General features: G+C 39.9%; 1 protein-coding gene across 6 annotated transcripts in view; it reads left to right on the forward strand.

The window, feature by feature from the left end:
- Window positions 1–18,254, forward strand: part of UXS1 (UDP-glucuronate decarboxylase 1) — a 65,459-nt gene extending 47,205 nt beyond the window's left edge. For all 6 annotated transcript variants that reach the window (XM_054204444.1, XM_054204470.1, XM_054204463.1 and 3 more), the window contains 6 exons: window positions 7,624–7,743; window positions 10,361–10,404; window positions 11,621–11,681; window positions 13,142–13,199; window positions 15,683–15,786; window positions 17,455–18,254. In XM_054204444.1, coding sequence (XP_054060419.1) covers window positions 7,624–7,743; window positions 10,361–10,404; window positions 11,621–11,681; window positions 13,142–13,199; window positions 15,683–15,786; window positions 17,455–17,586 — 519 coding nt within the window. In that variant the 3' untranslated portion in view covers window positions 17,587–18,254. The remainder of the gene's footprint in view (window positions 1–7,623; window positions 7,744–10,360; window positions 10,405–11,620; window positions 11,682–13,141; window positions 13,200–15,682; window positions 15,787–17,454) is intronic.
- The last annotated feature ends 3,370 nt before the right edge of the window (window positions 18,255–21,624 follow it).

Consider the following 21,624-nt stretch of genomic DNA (forward strand, 5'->3'; position numbering starts at 1 on the left):
CAGTCTGTTTGCTTTTCCATTCTGTACTCTTACCTTTATTACTATTCTGCCTACCCTTCCTGTCCTTCCAAAGTGCTTTTTTGCATAAACTTCATATACAGGTGTGTGACTTGCTATAGATGTGATACAATTGCACAGCTAGTAATTTTTCTCCTCCACGCAACTGCTATTTTACTAGATAAGGTAATACCACCATTTTCCAAAATGAACAGCATTTTCCAAATGCAAGTAAGGTCTTTCTGGACATACATAGGCAGAGAAAACATACAGGTGCCAGGGGGTATAAAGAGGTTGGAAGGGAGTTTCAGCACATAGTACTGCAGTGTGAATTTTTTGCTTTGTTCAGGAGTTGCCCTTCAGTATGCATTTAACTGTTTAAAAAATTGCCATTGGAATTATGGAGCTGCCTGGAAATCCAAGTATTCATGTACATTCCAACTCTGGCTTAATTTAAATACTAGTCAGAATCTGACACTACCGACACTACCTTCACGGCAGGAATCTGGTGTGTTTGCATAGCCATGTCGTAAATATAAATACACAGCATTTTAAATGCTTAGCATATTCAGAGTGTTTTCTGAGCTAGATTTAATTTCTCCTCTTATAGCATTGATCTGTAAGGAAATTCTCCAGAGCTGAAGCAACACTTCAGATCACCATGGAAAGTTGCAGGGAAAATTTTTGTCTCCTTCCACTTTCTTCATCCTTTTTTTCATACCAACTGTGTGACTCTGCAACCTTCAGTGGTAGCAAATGGGCTTAGTGGTACATGATGGGATATGATGGTTTTCAAGTTGCCTTAGAATGGCTTCCAATTAAGAATTCCACTGGATGCCTTTCTAAGCATGTAGGAGTGAATTGAGTTATTATAATCAAATATTAAGTATAACCTTCTTTAAGCGGACAACTGTTATGCTCTGCATTATAGAATATTCTCTAACCAGTACTGAAGATTCAAGGTGCCAAAAATCTTAATAGGTAACACAAGACAGGAAAGACATGTTAGAGTTGAATTTTATTATATTAATGTGAAAGAATAACATGTGCAAACTGATGACGAAATTAGTGAAATATAGCAGTGCATTGCAATTGCAACACGAGGCTGACTTTTTGTTTTAAATTGAGTTGTACTTTCCCCTGATCTTTAATTCACAAATTGAGTTGGCTTCAGTAATCATAAAAAGCCTTGATGTAAAATGTAGGGGTGATGAAAACTGTTGATTGAATTGCAACTGAAAAGGCATTGAATAGCGAATAACCAGGTAGTTATTGAGTAATTAGATAGACAGCAAATAGCAATGTTGAATTAAAGCAGTTTGCTTTAATGTCTTTTGGGAGTTTATCCTGTATTCTCTAATTATTGCTCATTGTTTTCTTTCCTTGATATTCAATATAGATTCTGTTTAAGCATGCAGTATTCTTTTTTGGTGTTGTCACATGAAGTTTGGTAGCAGTTTGCTGAAGAAAAGATGCAGAGTTGATGCTTTTTGTGGAAGAATGGAATTGAATAATTCATGGTTCTAACAGCACAGGGGGAGAAAAGGAAGCACTGCATCTCCTCAGGGCAATAGTCAAAAGCCCAGACAACAGTCCTTTAATGACACAGATGGTCGTTACTGTTGGATTGATACCAGGCCAAAGCTAAATTGTAGTGATAAGAGCTGTCATGGATCCATTTAGCTTTTTAGAAGCCATGCAGAGGAGTTTTACGTCCAGGAATATTAGCGAGGCAAAGGTGGGAGAGGGGAGTCTGTAAGATGCTACAGGCAGTCAGACACGTTGGATGCTGCCTGTAAGGTAGTTGAGATGCTACAGCCCCTCTCACTGCCGACTGAGAGGCGTTGAAACCCCTGAAGTGCAGGTGTCGACACTGCAACTGGTGTCCCATCTGAGTTATTATACAAGTCAATGAAATTCAGAAAGAAAAGAAAAAAATCGTCTGCAGTTCCTTTCCTCTGCAAAGTCTGAGAGGTCACACACTCACAATTATATTAATATTCTCAATAAATGTGGCAATTCCATTGAAAATTTCAAGTACTGTTTGTTGTTAGTCACATTTATCTTCTTGATTAACTGGCTCCACTTTGAAAGAGGAAACTCTGCTGCTTTCAACCGCTGTAACTGCGTGGTTCACAAACAGGCTTTTATACTTTGGAAGAGAGAAACCACAGATAAAAATCCTTCCCCACAGTTCAATAAAGTTAAGTCCTGCAAACTGTAATAATTTAGAGATTAAATAATGCTAAGCTTTTGAAACTGGCTTGTTCCAGTTAACCTTGTACAGTCCTGGTGCTTCTGCCATTTTCTAAAACCTGCTGGTACGTATTCTCTGCGCTATTGGATTAATAGATCTGCACACTTTCTAATGACTTGTTAGAGCTGTCTGTAGTAATTTTTTTTTTTTGCTATGTAGGAGCTCTGCACACGAACCAAAACATTGTGTTTGGTCCTGTGCAAATGCAGAAGGGGCGTATAGTTTTCCAAAGCTATCTGTTGCTAACATTCGGTTGGAGGAAGTGGGATGAAAAGGGGAGGAGAGCACTGCAGTAACTGAGTCAGTATTCTAAAAGTGCAACCTGTTGTTTCACTGGGACATTAGTAATAGGAGCCTCTCTGTAAGTGGAAAGTTTTATTATATAGGTATCTGTTTCTAAATTGCATTCTTTTATCTGAGTTGTCGGTGCTTCCTGATATAAACATAGCATGGATATAATAGGAGGCTTTCTTCTGTCAGCGGAGCAACACTTTTTCCAAATTATATGAAAATAAAGCAGAAAAAAAATGTCAGGTCTTCTGGCCCATATTCAGACACAATGGTTTTGCTAATGCTATAGTATCTTTACTGTTTGTACACGGTCTGTGCTGTTAACAATTGCAAAATAACCTTGTACCATACAAAAGGTTAGAAGACTGTATTTCAATGATTATCAAAGCCATGGACTAAAAAAATAGAGGCAGTTTCCCAAGAAAAGTCTGAATACTTTCCATAGTTTCTGTGCTCTAGTTTTGTTCTTTTTCTTTCCTTGCTGTTCTCTAAGACATCATCTCTTCTGATTTCCCTCAGGTAACTGGAGAACTTAGTTCTTTGGTTTTAATATTGCTGCACTGTGGTGCAAATTGAGTTTTGAAGTCATGAAGACTTTAAACTTTCTTTGGAAATTGATTCACTTCAATAAGTTCAGTCAGTGTTTGAGTAAGAATATATCCATAGCAGCATTCAACTTTTGTTGCAAAGTGTGTGTTGTTTCTGATGTTCTTTTCAATTTGTTACACCTCTTATTTTTGGCTATAAGATACGTCCTCCTCATACAGCCACCATTGCTCTAAAAGCACTGGTAAGGCATTTTCTTTCACCTGTAACTGTCATTGTTACACTAATTCATGAGTATGGGTCTACAGAACTCTCCATTATGCAGATAACTAAAATTTGGAGTATAGATTGTTGTTTGTTTGCATGTATATCTGACCCTTATTGGAAACTTACTGTAAGCTGAGATACAGCTCTCATTCACTGAGTATTGCACTCATGTTGTCTGCCACCTCATGTTCAGAAGCCACATTGTACAATAAATTACTGAAGTTAAAATCACAGTCTGAAGGGGAAATCCTTATAATTCAGACATAGATGCACTGAAGTGGTTACACATCAGCTTCCCAATGCCAATGTCTCCTGTTCAAGTGTTGGTGGAACAGGGCTGTGGCTGTTTCCATTGGCCATGTACAGTACGTACAAGAGGTATGCAAGCTGAGGCAAGTGCTAGAAATAGGGCACTTTTAGCAGGGAGGTATAAATAATGGTATGAAGAGACCTCAAAGTGAAGTTGTAGCTTCTCTAGTCTGGGAAGCATTGAACTATAAGAGTGGTAATATTTCAACTGTAAGATAAGAGTACTGGAGGTGTGCCTTGGTCATGTTCAGGGACCCGCATTATGCCAAAAGCAGAGTCAGATGATTGTGATTGTCCTTCCTAGCTTATAAACAGCTTTACTATTTAGGAAATTCAGATCTCAGCATCATTACTTTTGCAAAGCAATTTTGAAATCTATTAATAACTGTGAATTAATCTCATTTTGCTTATACCATAGGCAGTACATATCTATAAAATTCTCTGGACGAAGTCTCAGTGTAGAGTATTGTAGCTTAAACACGTCACAGATGAATCCTGGTGAACACTGTGCTAGTAATTGTGCTGTGGTTACAATCCAGGTGTTGGGGAAGAATTTTGAGAGTTAGTTAATGATCTCTGAAACACATGGGAAAAAATGTGTATTGGTAAGAAAGTGACTAAAAAGCAAGGGATGCAGGCAACAGTGTTAGTAATTTTAGCTGAAACATTGATAAAGACTTGTATCAGGTCACAGTGATAGTTGTGGGACTGTCTGGGCTTTCCCTAGCAAATTTTTTGAATCCAGTTGTCTGCTGGAGAGCAGACAATTGCAGCTTTGCCTTTCCTGATTTTGTATGCAGGGAGGTCTAATTCATGCTCGCTGTTCAGATAGATACACAGACTTTAAAAAGAAAGAAGCACTGTTAATGAGTAAGAGAAGCTTGCCTGATAGATATCCTTATGAATTACAGCCACAGCATATGTTCAAGCTGTTTCAGTTAAAAGAACTTCTTGACATTTGAGTTGTGTTCTGTATTGATCTATTTTCTGAGACAGTCAACACAAGGCGGCATCTTTTCTTAAAAGGCTTATAAAATTAAAATATTTCTTTTTAAATTAAGATGTTATCTTAGCATCCTTGATAACTTTCTGGAGTAGGGAGCTCTAGAACTAAGTGGCAAAGGCTCATGCTGAAGACCATGGACAAGTTTGTTTTGCAGGGGAAACTGCTATTTATTGAAACAAACACTATTTATTGACTGACAGCTATAGAATAGTCTGGGTATTTATTCAGAGGAGGTATCTCTGTAAGCCATAACAATCTTTCTTGCATTTTTTCTGTTCTCCCTCTCTTTCTGTACAGGCACGGTCTCTGTGAACATGTCAATACTGGTAAAGAATAGAGTGAGCTGAAGTGTTTTGATAGCCCACAATGCTGCATTTTATTAGCTTGCTTCTGGGCTCTTTTTTGGATTGCTTAAGGAACTTTCTCTCTGATTAATCTGCTATAGGAAGACATAGTCTTAAACTGTGAGGACAGAAGGCAGTTGATCACGTTTGATCTTAGTGTCAGGGATTAGTCTCAAGCTCTCTTTTGTTTAGCAGGATAAAAGTGGGTCGAAGAAGTTTTTCTTCTTTCTTTAGCAGAGAATACAATATAATAAAATATTGTACATGACTTACTGGCACAAATCTGGGGAAGTATTTGGCTTTGCTAATGGGAATACAGTGGAGGCACTCATCACAATTAATGTGTTGTTGTTGATATTCAGAGTAAGAGGACATAGGTAAGAGTGTACCATAAGTATTCGTAGGCAGTTAATACAAAAAGGAGTTACTCAACAGGCAAAAAGGATCAGTTCAAAGGAGATGTTAATGAAATGATGAAAGGAAACTTAGGACAATTTTTAAGTTACTGACTCCAAAATCTCTTTGTCTGTGGAAGTTTCTTTTGAGGAGATAGATCCTAGTTATACAGGCACAAATGAAAATTCAGCTGCACAAAAACCAGATTTTTCAAAGCAGTAGGCTGCAGAGAAAAGCTTTTCTAGATGACACTATAAATAAAAAGTTACTCATTTTAAAAGACAACATTACAGTGGGGGGAGGGAATAAATAAAAGGGAGAAGAAATACTGGATTCACTGTGGCTATGAGTAAGTTCCTATAGAGAAAGTGTTGTTTTTCTTTTCTAGATCTCATGCTATTTTCCAGCCAATACCGGAAAACAAGGCTGCTGCTGTAGCTTGTGCAGTACAAGAGAGGCTTTTTGGTCGGCATTGTTTAATGAGTTATTTTTACCTTGAGTACTAGCCTCCAAGTGCCTCATTTTCTGTACTTGTTACTAGTGGCAATCTCTGTAAAGCCCACACGAAATACAGTCCCTCCCTGAAGGAGTCAGTGTCCTTTTCAAGACAGAGTGCTGGGCAAAATGAAAGAAGGAGAAACTCTATTATAGTATATATTTCTACATATAATGAAGGCATTGGGAATGGCTCTGTAATATGCTGCTGGAAGTATGTGTTTGACATGTTACACTACCGTGCTTTTTTGTAGGGAGTATATTCCCAACTGATGCATTTTGCATGGTAAGGGACTTCTGCTCTTTCTAGGGTCTCTCAGCAGGGACAAGTGGGATGTTGTGAGGTTGTTTTTTGGCTCTGGTGTGGATGCAAGCTTGTTGTGTGACAAAGGCCCAAGGCTGTAGCTTTTCCTATGGCACAATAGTTACCTCCCTGGTTACTGTTAGCTTACAATTTAGTTGCCAGTATAAACGTTTGATCGTGGCGACTGAAACCTTACCTACAATTAAACAGAACTGGATGTTGTTTGGCCTTCTCCATACTAGGAAGTGTTGGGCTTTATCTATGCTATTAAGAGTTTCCCATTTCTCAACACCAAGTAATAGCTAGTGTTAAACGTGCCTTTTGCCTCTCTCACTCTCTCTGTAAAAAGCTAATGCTGTTGCTTTCCCAAAACTTCTTTGAAGATTAATTTGTTTATGAATCACTTGGAGACTCAAGAGAGAAGGTCAGATTTTCTTGCAAGTTTCTCTTGTACTTAAAGTTACGTTTACTTCCGAGAAAAAGGGTGCATAGGCCTGGGCTGAAGTTGGCATCTTGCTCCCTGCCTAGCGGCTATCACTCTCACATGGTAGCATCTACCTGTTTATAGCATACCACACTGCTCTGAACTCATCAGGAGCCAAATGCATGCTTCAGCTCACAAATACCAAGCATCCTTCTTGTAGGCTTTATCATGAACTGTGGCTTGCCCGAATGAGTAAGTGCCAATAAACAGAAAATACCTAGAGAGAGATAACTTTAGTCTGCAGCCTCTCAGTGTTAAAATGTTTTGTCCGGACAGTTTGCAATTTCACATATTTTTTGCATTTTGCTTTGAAGATTTGCAAAATATCCTCCAGAAAGGACTTCTGGGAATGGTGGAAACATTTCTTGGGAAAAAAGCTAAGCCGTTGAAGAGACCTGGGTTGTTAATACATGCATTTACACAGTTTAATAAGTAGCAGGGAGCTAAGAAACATTGTGGCTGTGGTTGCAAAGCCACTTACTTTATAACATTGGTGAAGATACTTATCTGAAGTGTTCAACTTTTCTAATCTTTGGACATGCTACCTTGATACTGTATCTGGTGTTTGTGAGACTTCACTTATGCACAAAAAATGCAGAAAAGTCCCAGGTGAAATAAGTTGTTGTTGGAAGGGTACTATTGAAAAATCATAAAAGTTCTCGTTTGAAGGCAATGCATGTGCTGAAAACATCAGCTGCTTGCATTACAAATACTGAGAACTACTATCAATTACCTTGCTGTATGCACTATGGTTTCCAGTAGCATACATGAGAAGTTAGAAGTGTTTAATGGTGAGAAAACAATGCTTGTTAAAGCTGTGAGAGGGATTCTTAAGAAAGCTTTTGCACAGAGGAGAGTTAATTTGCACTTTTAGGAAGAAAAACAGTCTTACTAAGGCAGTAACAATTCTTTTGTCTTTGCCTACAGGAAGGAGTTGAAGTGAGGGTTGCCAGAATATTCAATACCTTTGGTCCTCGAATGCATATGAACGATGGTAGAGTTGTCAGTAATTTTATCCTACAAGCTCTCCAGGGAGAACCACTAACAGTAAGTAATGACCTCTCAGGGACACGAAGAGTTATTTGTCTTTATATCCTATCCTCATGTGATATGAAGGAGGGTAGATTTTAGAAAACACTGAGTTTCCCCCCCCTGCCCTCTGAAAAATCAAATCTACCAGTGTATCAAGCTCAAGCATATAGAATTATATATGAAAAGATATGCTCAGTTGATGGTATCAGTATTCCTCTACCAGAGAGAAACAAGGCTACCAGTTGTGATCTGAGAAAGTGTTTTAGTCATCCTGAACTTGAATCTCTGTCTGTCGCAACTCATCTATGGGAACGTGGCATGACAAGGTTTACAGAATCATATTTTGGTACTTCTTCCATTGAGGAGCTTTCTCTGAACCCTTTTTGGAAGTTAGACATCTAAATGTCTTTTTGCAAGCTCGGAGATCAGCCTAAAAAGCTCCTGTAATGTTAAAGGCCTTTAACTAACTAATAAAGGCCTTCAGGCCTTTATTTACTAACACATCGTGTGTTAGTGGCATCGCCATGTGGCATGGCCCACATCTATGCAGCTAAATTTTCCTGCTGAAACAAATGGCCATATCCAAACTGTCTGCTGTGAATGGTCATTGGCTCTTGATAGAGCTTAAGCAACATCACAACATTGTCTGGGAGAGCAAGAGCTGTCACAAGCCAATACTCTGCCAAAGACGCTGGTAATGTAGCAACACAGACAGTGCCTGACCTATGCCCTGATTCTGTTTACTTTACTATTATAAAATAATTAGAATATGTAAAATAAATGAGGAGACATCCTGAAAGAGGGAGAAGTAGTTTGAAATCTGAGATCAGTTGTGAGGTCATGGAAACATTTACAGTTTTTGTGACATACAACAGAAGGTTCATACAAATATTTGATAATATTGCCTGGATTAGAAGAGTGAAGTGCCAGGAAGTCTGCTGCTAAATAACTAAGTCTGTTGCGAAGTACCTCCACAGAGCAGCTATCTTGAGATTGAGATAGCATTCCTTCTGCTGGGGACTCTAGAAAGAATTCATCCAGGAATTCCTCTAGGAAGGAGCATGTAATCCAAGGAGGAAAAGGATGAGTTTTGTAGCAACTTCCACTGCTGTGATTCTTGTAGAGAAAAATCTGAAACTGGACAGAGTATTGAAGAGTCAAGACCAAGGAATGCACAAATGACTTAGTTATGTAAAACTTATCCCACAAGCTAAAAGAAGACAAGCAGGAAACTCTATACGTACATAAAATTGTCTTCCTGTTTGCTTTGAGAGGCTGTCAGGCTGTCACTGTGCTCTTCTGGCGCATTTCTCTCAGAATCAGTTTAAACTCTTAAACCCCTCATCTTACCCAATGCTTACTGAAATGTGAAGCTCTTTTGGTTCTGAATCTGCCTCAGAGAGCAACAGGTTTACTAAGTGACAGGTGATGGCATGTAGGGCCTGTAGTGATAGGACAAGGGGTAACAGTTTTAAACTAAAAGAGGGTAGATCCAGACTAGATTTAAGGAAGAAATTTTTTACAATGAGAAGGGTGAGACACTGGCACAGGTTGCCCAGGGAGGTGGTAGATGCCCCATCCCTAGAAACATTCAAGGTCAGGTTGGACGGGGCTCTGAGCACCCTGATCTAGTTGAAGATGTCCCTGCTCACTGCAGGGGAGTTGGACTAGATGACCTTTAAAGGTCCCTTCCAACCCAGACAAGTCTATGATTCTGTGTATACCAATTGTATTGTTTTTCCTGTCTGCTAGAAAAAAAACGTACTTTCTAGTCTGTCCTTCCAAAAAGCTTTTCTGTTGTAGCAGATCAGTGGTAAGATGTGTATGTCCCCACTTAAGTGTTTTCCCACTTAAATATGCCTACTGATAACTTTCAGAATTTAAGTATTCACGTTCTAGGGATTTTAAGCACTGCACGCAACTAAGCTGTGAAAAAAATGAATGTTATCTGATACCATTATGTACACTTTAGGTATGTTTTAATATCTGTTTTGAACTTGAATTTTTGAATCTTTTGAACAACTTGCTTACTCAAAAGTTCTAGCCACTAGAAATTATTTTACTTCCCATTTCCCCAAATAGTAATATTTAGAGAGCCATGTGATGATTTTTTTTTTTGTTCTGATTCCTTTAAAGGCTTACAGTGCTATTTTTTCTTGACAATTTTTTTAGAGACCACTCACATTTGGTGGTCTCTTTGAAGTTATCTGTTGATAATGAGCAAATAAAAATTGCTCATTATAACCACATGTTGGTATTCTGAGGTTTGCTTTAAATATTTGGCACTCTTTTCTGGCTGAGTGCGTGCTGCAGCATCTTTCAGTGTTTCAGGAGAGGACAAAGCATTGCTCTGTCCTACATCCCTGAGAATGTTTCCTACATCCAGAGTTCTGGTTGATGAAATGCTTAAGTGTATGTTTAATGGAGATACATCCAAGAGGAAAAAGACCTCCAAAGAACTGATTCATTGCCAAAGGTTCTGCAAGCACATCTTTTTCCATTCCTGCAACACTGAGCTTGTGTCTCAGGTGTGTCTCCTTGCGATGTTTGTCTAGAGCAGTGAGGAAAAGATAATTGGACTTGAGAGGACTTTCATATTTATGTAACTTTTCTAATTTTCGTCTGGTTTTAGGTCTATGGACCTGGAACTCAGACGAGAGCTTTCCAGTATGTCAGGTAAGCCTTATTTGTGCTCTCTGATATTTACTTCCCTTGGTGCTTCTTTGAGCTTGGCCAGGTTTGTATGCATGTGCATTTTAGTCAAAGAAATTATGTTCATTCTTAGGCCAGCTTTACTTTCAGAAAGGAGGCAGAGACGTTTCTAAAAATACCAAGAAACAAAACTTTAGTGGATTTAGAACTTTGAATTAAAATATTGTGTTCTTCCCTTCAAGGGACAGCAAATAACCGAGTAGGAAAATTTTGAATGCTGCTTTAAGTCTGAGCAGTTTGTCAGTCCTTGCACTGTAATGCAATAGTGCCACCTTGTGTCTTCGGGGGATCCGTGGTCAGTGTGTGTGCTTCACATGCATGTGTCCCCTGCTGCGGGTAGGAACCAGTTGAGGGGGTATTGCTGTAGCTAATATTTGCAGTGTAAGCAAGGCCAGGACGTACTTTCACTGAAAAAGTGAATCGGTTCCTCAGAATCTTTTGTTCTGTTGTGCTAGCTGAACTTCCGTGCCAGCCTTCTGGGTTGTTTTAATCATTCTCCACTTGGAAATGTTCTTTCCCTCTGCTGAAAGTAATAACAGTGATGATAGACGCTACAGAAACCCCATCAGTTTAAAGTATCCACTCCTTTCCTAATTATAAGTCATAATGAAAAGGACCTGGATGTGTATGTCCAGGGATGAGTGGATAAGTTTGTTGCTGATAACCCAAAATAACCTAGGGTTATTTTGCTGGGGGAAGGTAACACCAAAATACTGGTTTGTTAACAAACGTGGTCTAAGAGTTTCTGAAAGCGAGAAGATAGTTCAAACAAGAAACTGCGAAGTCTTACAACTTACCCTATTCTGTTTGAAATGTGTTGGAAATGGGCCTCTAAATATGCTTGAGTACCAGAGAGAAAAGGAAGTATTGTTTTTTAGTATCTTGATATTTTTATGTATTCTTTCATATGTTCAGATAAACTATATCCAGTGCATTCCAAAGATAATCACCCTTTCAAACTAATCTCCAGTTCAATATACCTTACAAGAATGACTGTAGAACAAGCAGCCGAGAAAACATACACCCATTGAATTATACACTGTAAATCTGATTTCAGCATTCCTCACTCAGCTGCCTGATCTGCCTTACTGGAGCTCTGAGGAAGCAGGTCTCTTTTTAGACAATAATATTATTTATAGGGAAGTGGAAATTGCCTCAATCTGTTCTTCCCTTTTTATAGTGATCTTGTGAATGGGTTGGTGGCGTTGATGAACAGCAATGTCAGCAGTCCTGTCAACTTGGTGAGTATGAGAGCTCCACTCTACTGCGTTTACTGTCCAGTGGCCAGCATCACCTCTGTTTCCTCCTTGTCATTGATGCTGATTTCTAGAAGAAATAAACAGAGTAAAAAAATCTCTTTTCATTATGAATAATGTATTCATCCATGTATTCTCTTTACGAATAAGAAGATTAAGCCCCTAGATGTTGAGATCTTGTAGTTCCAAGAAGAGGATAAATTTGCTAGTGTTTTTCATTTGTTCTAGCAAAAGGATTTATGTAATTAGAATATGAAAAAAAAAAACAACCCACAACAAAATATGAGCAGGGGGTGGGGGCGCAAAATACACCAAGGAAATGATTGCAGTCTGGTTTTAATGAAAAAAGCACTGAAGGAATACTTATCTCTAAATAATTAGAAATCACTTCTTAGTAGTCTTGATTAGAGGGAAATTGGATCGTATTTGATTATATAATTTTCTGATATTGATTAAGGCTGCTTAGAACTTAACTTTTCTAATAAGATTTTTGTTCTGTCCCATTTATTGTCACCTTATTCTCAGTAGTAGATATAAAAATAGAAAAAGGATGCATACACCAGGTCATTTCTGTGTGTGCCAACTTTTGCCAAATCAGATATTCAACTCTGCAGGGCAGTTGTTCACTAGATTTTCCTTTTTACTGTGGACATGAATTCATGTCTATGTTTCTATCCAAATGCTGACATTTTTAAACCCCATCACATGTTTTGTGTCCAGAAAACTCATTGTTTAAATCTATAGGTACCTAAATGTTCAGCTTTAGGTCAAACAAGATGTAGTGAAGAAGAGGTTTGCAACAAGGAAAGCTAGGGATGAAGGGAATTGAGGCTGATGAAGGTGAGCTAATGCTAACAGGAAGCTTTCAGCATTTTGTTCTGAAATGTTGATCAGGAGTCCACATGCAAGTTGATTAAAAAAAATATTTAAGAAAAGTAATATTGTATAGGAAAGCAAGTAGGCTTTATACATGTTGATATGTAAGGTGTAGTAAAAGCGGAAGCAATTGTTTTCAGCTAAATTCGTTCAGTTTCCTAGCCTTGGATGAACTGAGAGTTTATCATACTTCTTCATTATATCATCTGTCCTCAACTTGGCCAAGTCCTTGAATCCAGATTTCAAAGTGATGGTGTGGTTTTGTGGGCTGCTGAGTGGCACATGCCTTTACTGTGATTGAAGTGCATTTGCCCATTCTTTACAGACTGATTTTTTTGGGCAGCCCCCTGCGTACATTGTATTACCAAGGCAACTGTAATGGAGAGCAACTTTTCTAATGAGTGTGGAGCTTGTCAAAGTTAGAATTTTTTCATCAAAGTAGGAATAAGGCATGATTTTTAGCTTTTTCAGAGTTTAACATGACCCTGTTAGACTCATCTCATGTCGGAAAGCTAGCGTGTTGTAAGCTGTTTAATTGTTATTGTAATGAATATCGCTTCTATTTCTAGGGAAACCCAGAAGAGCACACTATCCTAGAATTTGCCCAGTTAATTAAAAAACTTGTTGGTGAGTATGATAAGTGATTCTTAGAAAAGCTAATGAAGTACTTATTGTCATTAGATGATTATTACTTGATTGGTCTGTGTAATATATGGATAACTTAATTGGTCTTTGGATTTCGTAATAACTTTATCAAAGGCATTTAATTGTATCCTGATCATATAATTAAATATTAATAAGATAATACAAATCCTCTCAATTGTATGTAAAATATTGCATGAACAGTAGAATGAATACATTCTTTCTGTGTATGTGTGTGACCTATACCAATTATTTTGTATAATGTTTATGCATTTTTCTAGCTTTGTTTTGGCACAAGGACAATTCATAAATGAAATGGAAAACACATGAATGAAAATGTCTAACGTAACCTCCTAGCTGAAATACAGATACTTCAGCAAGGTGGTTCTTCACAATTACGCAGGCTGTTCTCCTTCAACTGCCATCAAAAACCTCATGCTGTGGTGACAGTCTTTCTCTACTTTTCACTGATCTACCAGTGGCTCTTGCAAGGGCTGTCAGCACCTCCCTTGTAAGTGGCTGGGAAGAAAACACTGTGTCATTCTCTTAATTCTTGCTCTGATACCTGTAGCAAATCAGAGCTCTCGAGAATGGAAGTGAAGGGCTGCACTCAGTCTTCTAGTGCGGCTTCCTAATGAGATGAAACATACTGATGCCATTAGCCCAGGGTTTTTAGTCTGTAGATTCCAGCAGTGTTTCTGAGGCATCTGAAAAAGACAAGTTCAAACATACAGTACAGAAGCTGATGCATGTGATGTTTCTAATAGAGGGTTATCCCCTCTGGAAAACATCTGTGCATCCACAGATCAGGGAAGGAAATTGAAAATTGGAGCACCAAACCCATCAGGCACGTAGAATAATTGTTACCCCCAATTGTCTGTCTCTTCACAAACAACTTGATCTGTTTCAGGCTGCCCAGAGACGCTTACTTTAGTCCTACATCCATAAAATCACACAGCAACATGTCATGTAAACTATTTGCTAGATCTGGTTAGAGAAATTGTCCTGTTTCTGTCTCCTGTCATGACGAAAGACAGGTACTGTGTTGGCTATTTAAATCACACTGGAGAGTACGGCCAAAAAGAGGAAGTGAAGTCCTTTTACAATGCAAAAGTGCTAACAGAATCACAGAATGGTTGAGGTTGGCAGACACCTCTAGACGTCATCAGGTCCAACCCTTCTACTCAGGCAAGGCCACCTACAGCTGGCAGTGGCCCAGGACCATGCCCAGACAGCTTTTGAGTATCTCCAAGGATGGAGACTCCACAGCCTCACTGGGCAACCTGTGCCAGTGCTGGGTCACCACCACAGTAAAATAGCGTTTCCTGATGTTCAGAGGGAACCTCCTGTGTTTCAGATTGTGCCCACTGCCTCTGGTCCTGTCAGTGGGCACCACTGAAAAGAGCCTTCTTTACTTCCCCTATCAGGTATTCATACACGTGGATAAAATCCCTCTGAGCCTTCTCTTCTCCAGGCTGAACAGTCCCAGCTCTCTCAGCCTGTTCTCACAGGAGAGATGCTCCAGTCCCTTCATCATCTTAGTAGCCATTCGCTGTGCTATCTCCAGTCTGTCCATGTGTCTCATATTAGGGAGCAAAGAACTGGACCCAGCCCTCCAAATGTATTTCACCAGTGCTGAGTAGAGGAGGAAAATCATCTCCTTTGACCTGCTTGACAGCACTCCTCCTACTGCAGCCCAGGATACCATTTGCCTTCTTTGTGGCAAGGGCACATTGTTGGCTCATATTTAACTTGCTGTCCACCAGGACCCCCAGGTCCTTTCCTGCCAAGCACCTTTCCAGCTGGTTGACTTCCAATCTGTACTGGTGCTTTGGGGTTGTTCCTCCCCAGGTGCAGAACTTTGCACTCTTCCTTGTTGGACTTCATGAGATTCCTGTCAGCCCTTTTCTCCAGGTGCCTCCAGATGGTAGCACAGCCCTCTGGTGTATCAACAACTCAGTGTTGACCTGGTATTGACCCCTGGGGTACACCACTAGTTACCAGCCTCCAAGTAGACTTTGTGCCACTCCTTACGAGCCTCTGGGCCCAGCCATGCAGACAGTTTTCAATCCACCTCACTGTCTGCTCGTTCAGCCCTCAGTAAGGATGTTATGGGAGACAGTGTCAAAAGCCTCACTGAAGTCAAGGTAGATGATATCCACTGCTCTGCCCTTGGCTACTGAAGCAGTCATTTCATTGTAGAAGGCTATTAGACTGGTCAAGCATAACTTCCTTTTTGTGAATCCATGCTGAAAGCTTTGTGAAATGCTTCGTGAACCCATGTTGCTGTGGAACAGCTGGTTCACCCAGCTGTTGCGGGCAGTGCAGCTGTGTCAGTGGAAAGCATTTCAATGGCAGAATTATGAAACAGAAAGCTGCAGAAAGACCTGATGCTCCAATAGGTAGGAAAGATGTAAATGTGAAGCATAGTGAATTGCAGGTGATAATGCACAGTTCTTGTTTAATAGGCAGTGGGAGTGAAATCCAGTTTCTCTCAGAAGCACAGGATGACCCTCAGAAACGAAAACCTGACATCAGAAAAGCCAAGTTATTGCTTGGCTGGGAACCTGTGGTATGTACAGCTGTATTACAGGGGTTGTGTGCAAAGACACAGGGAGGCAGAGGTGGGTGGGAGAGGACCACATGATAATGATGCATTTCAGTTATCAGAATATCTGCTTAACACAATCTCCAGGACAGTTGTTTAAAAGGCTGTCTTGTATGTTGCCCTAGCTCATGACCCAGGAACAATTAGCATTTGTAATAGACAAGTAGAAAAAAACGCGTTTTTTTCACACGCGTATTATGAAGTGTCTACCTACCTTTCTGTAAACGAAACGAATCCTTTGAAATATGTGGTACATAGTTATGAAAACTAATGAGTTTGCAGTCCTCGTTCCTTTTTTGCTGTGGTAACATGCATTATGGAAGGAAAAAATTGCTTTTAATTAATTAAAATATTTTTAGAAAATCTTTGGAGTAAGAGTATTTTTAAGATTATCTGTAACAGCATTGTAACCAAAAAGTTATTTTGGATTAAGAGAGAGATATATGAGCACCAGAAAAATGTCCTGGTTTTTAGTTTGTTTAAAGGGAAATATGTGAAACTTGGGCAAAACAGAAGCTACCCAGACAGAGGTGACACATTTATTTTATTTTTATTTATGCTGGTGGACTGAAGTAAGGCAGAATAAGAAGCCCTTATTTTAGACTATGGATATCATACATAGAGATGTATGATACCACAAAAGGTTTAAAACAGTTAACTTTTATACTTCTAACCTTCACTGTTTGCCACAGTCAGTACCGAAACTTAACTTACTCTGAAGTAGCAGTACGGTGTTGGTACATCAAGGCAAGTAGAACCCTAGAACGGTTTGGGTTGGAAGGGACCTTAAAGACCATCTAGTTCCAACCCCCTGCCATGGGCAGGGACACCTCCCACTAGACCAGGCTGCTCAAAGCCCCATCCAGCCTGGCCTCGAACACTTCCAGGGATGGGGCATCCACAACCTCCCTGGGCAACCTGTTCCACTGCCTCACCACTGAGTAGTTTTTGTGCTGCTATTTTATCCTCCTGTGTTGGTGATGGTATCAGCACGCATGTCAAGAGCATATGGCTCTTGAGAAAAGTGGGTAGTATTTCTGTTGTTCTTGTCTACAAATCATAGTGTTTAAATACAGGCCTAGAATATGAAGAATTACAATTATTTCTATAGGATTTAAGACTATCAAATTAGATACTGGATGATAATTTGTATCCCTTTTTCTATATCTCAATGGAGCACTGGAGCAATAAAAACTAAAAAACAACCACCACCTTTATACCTTTCTGTGGCATATACCATGCTGTGAGAATCTGCTAAAGAAGATCTTTAATGACGAAAAACAGAAGGGGCTTAAATTTCTGTGTGCTTATCTCTCTCAGTGTATTATGAATTGAAAGTAGAATTATGTAAGTCTGTTTTGACACTAAACAGACCAGTCATAACCATCTGATGAGATTTAAATTTGTTGGTTTTTTTGACTTAATACCTCAGAAAATATATCTGATGTTTAAAAGCTAACATGCATTAGCAGTGCAGAGATGTAACCAGTATGTGGTGCTGTTAATACTTATATTGGCTAAGAATGAGACTTCCGAGCAGTCTTTTGATAGCTGTACTAAAAAAGATACCGTTGTGAAAAGAGCTGATGTGAACTCAGTGTGATATGATTCTCTCCTCACTTTTGGGAACAGGTCCCATTGGAAGAAGGTTTGAATAAAGCAATTCATTACTTCCGTAAAGAACTTGAGTATCAGGCGAACAATCAGTATATTCCCAAGCCAAAACCCGCAAGGATGAAAAAAGGAAGAACAAGACATAACTGAAGACTGTTAGTTGGACAGGAAACTCCCTGCTTGACATTTGACGGATGTAATTTTTTTTTCTTCTTGGGTTTGTTTTTTTTTTTTGAGAGAGACTTTGAAACAGGTATCATGAAGAACAAACTGGAATTTCATTCTGAAGCTTGCTTTAAAGAAGTGGATGTGCCTAAAAAATAACAAACAAATATTCCCCTTCCCCTGCAAATCTTGCCTTGCACTTTTTAAATCTGTCTTTTTATGTAAAATAGAGTAGAAGCATCTTTTAGTATCTTCAAGTTTTATATCTTGCTGTGAGATCATTTTGTTGTGACTGTCCTTGACAGTTTTATTTACTGGTTTCTTTGTGAAGCTGACGATAAACACAAACGGGATGGAAAATGCCAATTTATTTATAAAATGGGTACTATAAAATATGAGATGTTCTACTATGCATAAGAAAAAAGTTAGTGGTATTGTCAGGTGAGAGACACTGACGTCTAAGTCTAAAGGAGTTTAAAAGAATTCTGTACGAGAGCTTTATGTATTCTTTAAAGGAGAGATTTTTTCAAAGGTTTAGTTTTAGTTGTACACTTGAATTTGAGATATTTTCATTGATTACCATGGATAAGGATATTTTGAATCACTACTGTGTTGTGCGTACTCTGGGAATAAAGTTAATGTATTATTGGTTACAGTGGTTGAATATGCTATTTTAATAAAATACTGAAAGTTCTATTGACTAGTTTCAGGGTTTCACTGCGGGCACTTCTCTGGCATTAGACATCTGTGCATTTATTGTATATTAATTAGAAAGTAACAGTCTGTAAATAATTGCCTCAAAGTTAGCATTGGTCTTTCATTGGTTGTCTCTTAGCAGATATACAGGAAGGGCTGCAGGTTGTCTGTTGAAATAGATCAGACAAAACCATCATGATTTACTCCAGGTAGTTGATAGTCAGGCAGGAGTATACAGTTTTCTTTAAACTGTAGAGTCTAACTTTAGCCTCCCTAACTGAAGAAATGTTTCTATTTTAAGCAGTTACTGAATTGCCAGTAAATGCTTTCAACTTTGATAACGATGCCTGTCATCTTAACAAATAAAAAACAACCAAGCAAACAAAAAAAAAATCCAATTCCCCTTATTTTTAATAGCTTCCCTTTATTTTTAATACCTAGGACTGAATACCTGGGGAGAGAGAGTTTTTAAAAGGTATTTTGGCTTAGTGCCACTCAAAATTGAAAATCATAAATCTCGTCAAGCAAAATGACTTGACTTTATCTCATTAAAGCTTGATGTTTCGTTAGCTTTTGAGTATCTTTAGGTTGATGGTCAAAGTGGGAGTTACCCGTAGCGATGACTTGACACCCGGACCCAGGGAGGACTCTGGGAGCAGTGTGGTATTTAGTCACCTTTGTCCGAGCATCCCATCTCCAGAGCCTCCCAGTGCCTGCAAGGCTTGGAGTCCCATCCAGTCTGCCTGGTAAAGGTCCCTGGGACTCCAGCAGTGGTGGGGCTGACGTGGTCATTTGTGTGCCCTGTCTGGACCAGTTCTGCAGTGATCCTTTTCAGTCAAAATGGTTTCATAGAATCATAGAATCGCCTAGGTTGGAAGGGACCTTTCCGATCACCTAGTCCAACCATCAACTTAACTCTGACAAAAAACATCACTAAACCATATCTCTAAGCACTGTGTCTACCTGTCTTTTAAATACCTCCAGGGATGGTGCTTCAACCACTTCCCTGGGCAGCCTGTTCCAATGCTTGATAACCCTTTCAGTGTAAAAATTTTCCTAATATCTAATCTAAGCCTCCCCTGGCACAACTTGAGGCTGCTTCCTCTTGTCCTATCGCCTGTTATTTGGGAGAAGAGACCGACCCCCACCTCACTACAGCCTCCTTTCAGGTAGTGGCAGAGAGCGATAAGGTCTCCCCTCAGCCTCCTTTTCTCCAGGCTGAACAACCCCAGCTCCCTCAGCTGCTCCTCATAAGGCTTGTTCTCCAGACCCCTCACCAGCTTCGTTGCCCTTCTCTGGACCCACTCCAGCACATCAATGTCTTTTTTTGTGGTGAGGGGCCCAAAACTGGACACAGTACTCAAGGTGTGGTCTCACCAGTGCCACAGGTTTTCTTCCCTGCTCACGTGTGCAAGTTTTCTTCCAGTGGAAATCTGCCATGCAACTAAGATGGGGAGCCAGGGAGCATTTTCCTGTCTGGACTCAGAATTTAGGTATTACATGTTGCCTTCATCTTTTCGCAGCTGAGCAGCTTGAGGTCTGCTTTTTGCTTGAAGCCTTTTTCTAGGTACTTGATCTGGACATTTATTCCATGTTAATTTGCCTGAAAAGTACACCGTGGCGTGCGTGCTCCAAGTGTGCCTGTAACCTGTCATCACTGATATGCTGACAAAGCACAGCCTCTCTCCCTATACTCAACACCACGGCTGGATGTGTGTGAAAGTAGTGCCCGCTTCTTTAATAGTGTTGTGGCAAGAACTGCTAATCGGCTCTGAGCACGGTGTTTTTAACCCTTAAACTCTAGATTATATTTGGGGGAAGGTGCTCTTTCTCCTTCTATTTACTCCCCATTCAAAATGTGCTGTTGGATGCCGAAGCATGTATGAAGAGGTGGTGCACGAGGGTGCAACCCTAGTTCAGCATTTAGAGCAGCCATTGAGAAAAAATGGGAGCTGTGGGTACCAGCTGTTATTTCCAGGACTGGTTTTCATTTAATCCAATTACTTCAGTGCAAAATACGTAAACTGTACTGGAACAAGCACGCTTCTGGAGACAGGCACAAAATGTACATTTTCCAAAAAAAAAAAATCCCTCAGGAAGTCTGAACATTTGGATACTACAGATGTGAATTTAAAAGCTTTTTAGGTTACTTCACAGCCTGACCTCCTTCATAAAAGGAACAAATCGGAGAGAGGGCGAATGGCTGGTACCAATACAGCCCATCTGTGAGTACGTGGCAGGCCTCCCACTGTGCCTGGGTGACAGACTGTATCGATTTGCTGCTTTCCTTGTGCTCTTTCTGGCTTTTGTTTCAGAGGTTCCTGGTTCAGTCCCCATATTCTTTCTAAATAGCATCTTCCAGAAACAGCAGCTGAGGCAGCTATTGTGCTCTTTGTGTTTGAAGCCGGTGACTGGCCTTCTAGCTGATTCGAAAAGCATGAATCGTGGGTGTTAAAATAGAATCTGCTGGTGCTTAAGAATGAAAGTCAGGGGTAATTTCAAGTTTGGTCTGGTCTGAACTGGGTCTTCAAGGCAGTTGAGGCAGATGAGGGTTTGGATGTTGGTGGTCTCTGTTCCCATCCGGGGTTACCCATCTCAGAAGGTGAAAGAAAGGGTCAATTTTGCCGGGAACCACAGGTGAGAAACAGCTGCTGCCTCTCCAGAAGAGCCACTTTTGATGGAGGGGGGTGGAATACAGCACTGAAAGTGTAGAAACGTAGGACTTAGGAGTAAATGAAGCCAAACGACCTTCTGATTTCCATGCCTGAACACAGCATACTGCATTTTTATTTTTTTTTTTTTCTCCAGGAAATTTGGGAATTGGGATTTTCTGCTATCGCCTGGTTAGGCAGTCAAGGCAAAACTGACGTGACCGAGTTTGAGGTGGCTATTTAGTCATAGTGATCTGCACGAACGGGCAGCTCAACCAGCGTTAGATGCAAGTCCTTCTCTCTCAGTAGGAAATGTGCAGTGTAGCAGAGGCCTGTGGTGAACTGGCCGGCTTGGTGCTGGTGAGTGAGATCTGCCTTCTAGAAAGAGAGGTGTGCAGGGCATCCACTGCTGTGAGGTCCACAGTTGGATGTTTTATTATTTTTTTTTTAAACAAGATGCACTTTTGCTTTATTTCTGTATGTAGGCTGTTCGGAAGCTTTTAAACCAGGTTGCTGATCTACAGACAAGCTACAGTGAGACTTGCAGTCCTAATTTATTTTAAGTAGTTCCATGAGTGTATAGTCTAGAGAAGCCTCATATCTATCGTTAGGTTAGATTTTTTTTGCCATGTGTGGAAATGATGATCTGACAGTCTTCCTCTGTCTAGAGAGTTTG

This window comes from Rissa tridactyla, chromosome 1 (genome assembly GCF_028500815.1).
Source record: "Rissa tridactyla isolate bRisTri1 chromosome 1, bRisTri1.patW.cur.20221130, whole genome shotgun sequence".
Classification (NCBI taxonomy): Eukaryota; Metazoa; Chordata; class Aves; order Charadriiformes; family Laridae; genus Rissa; species Rissa tridactyla.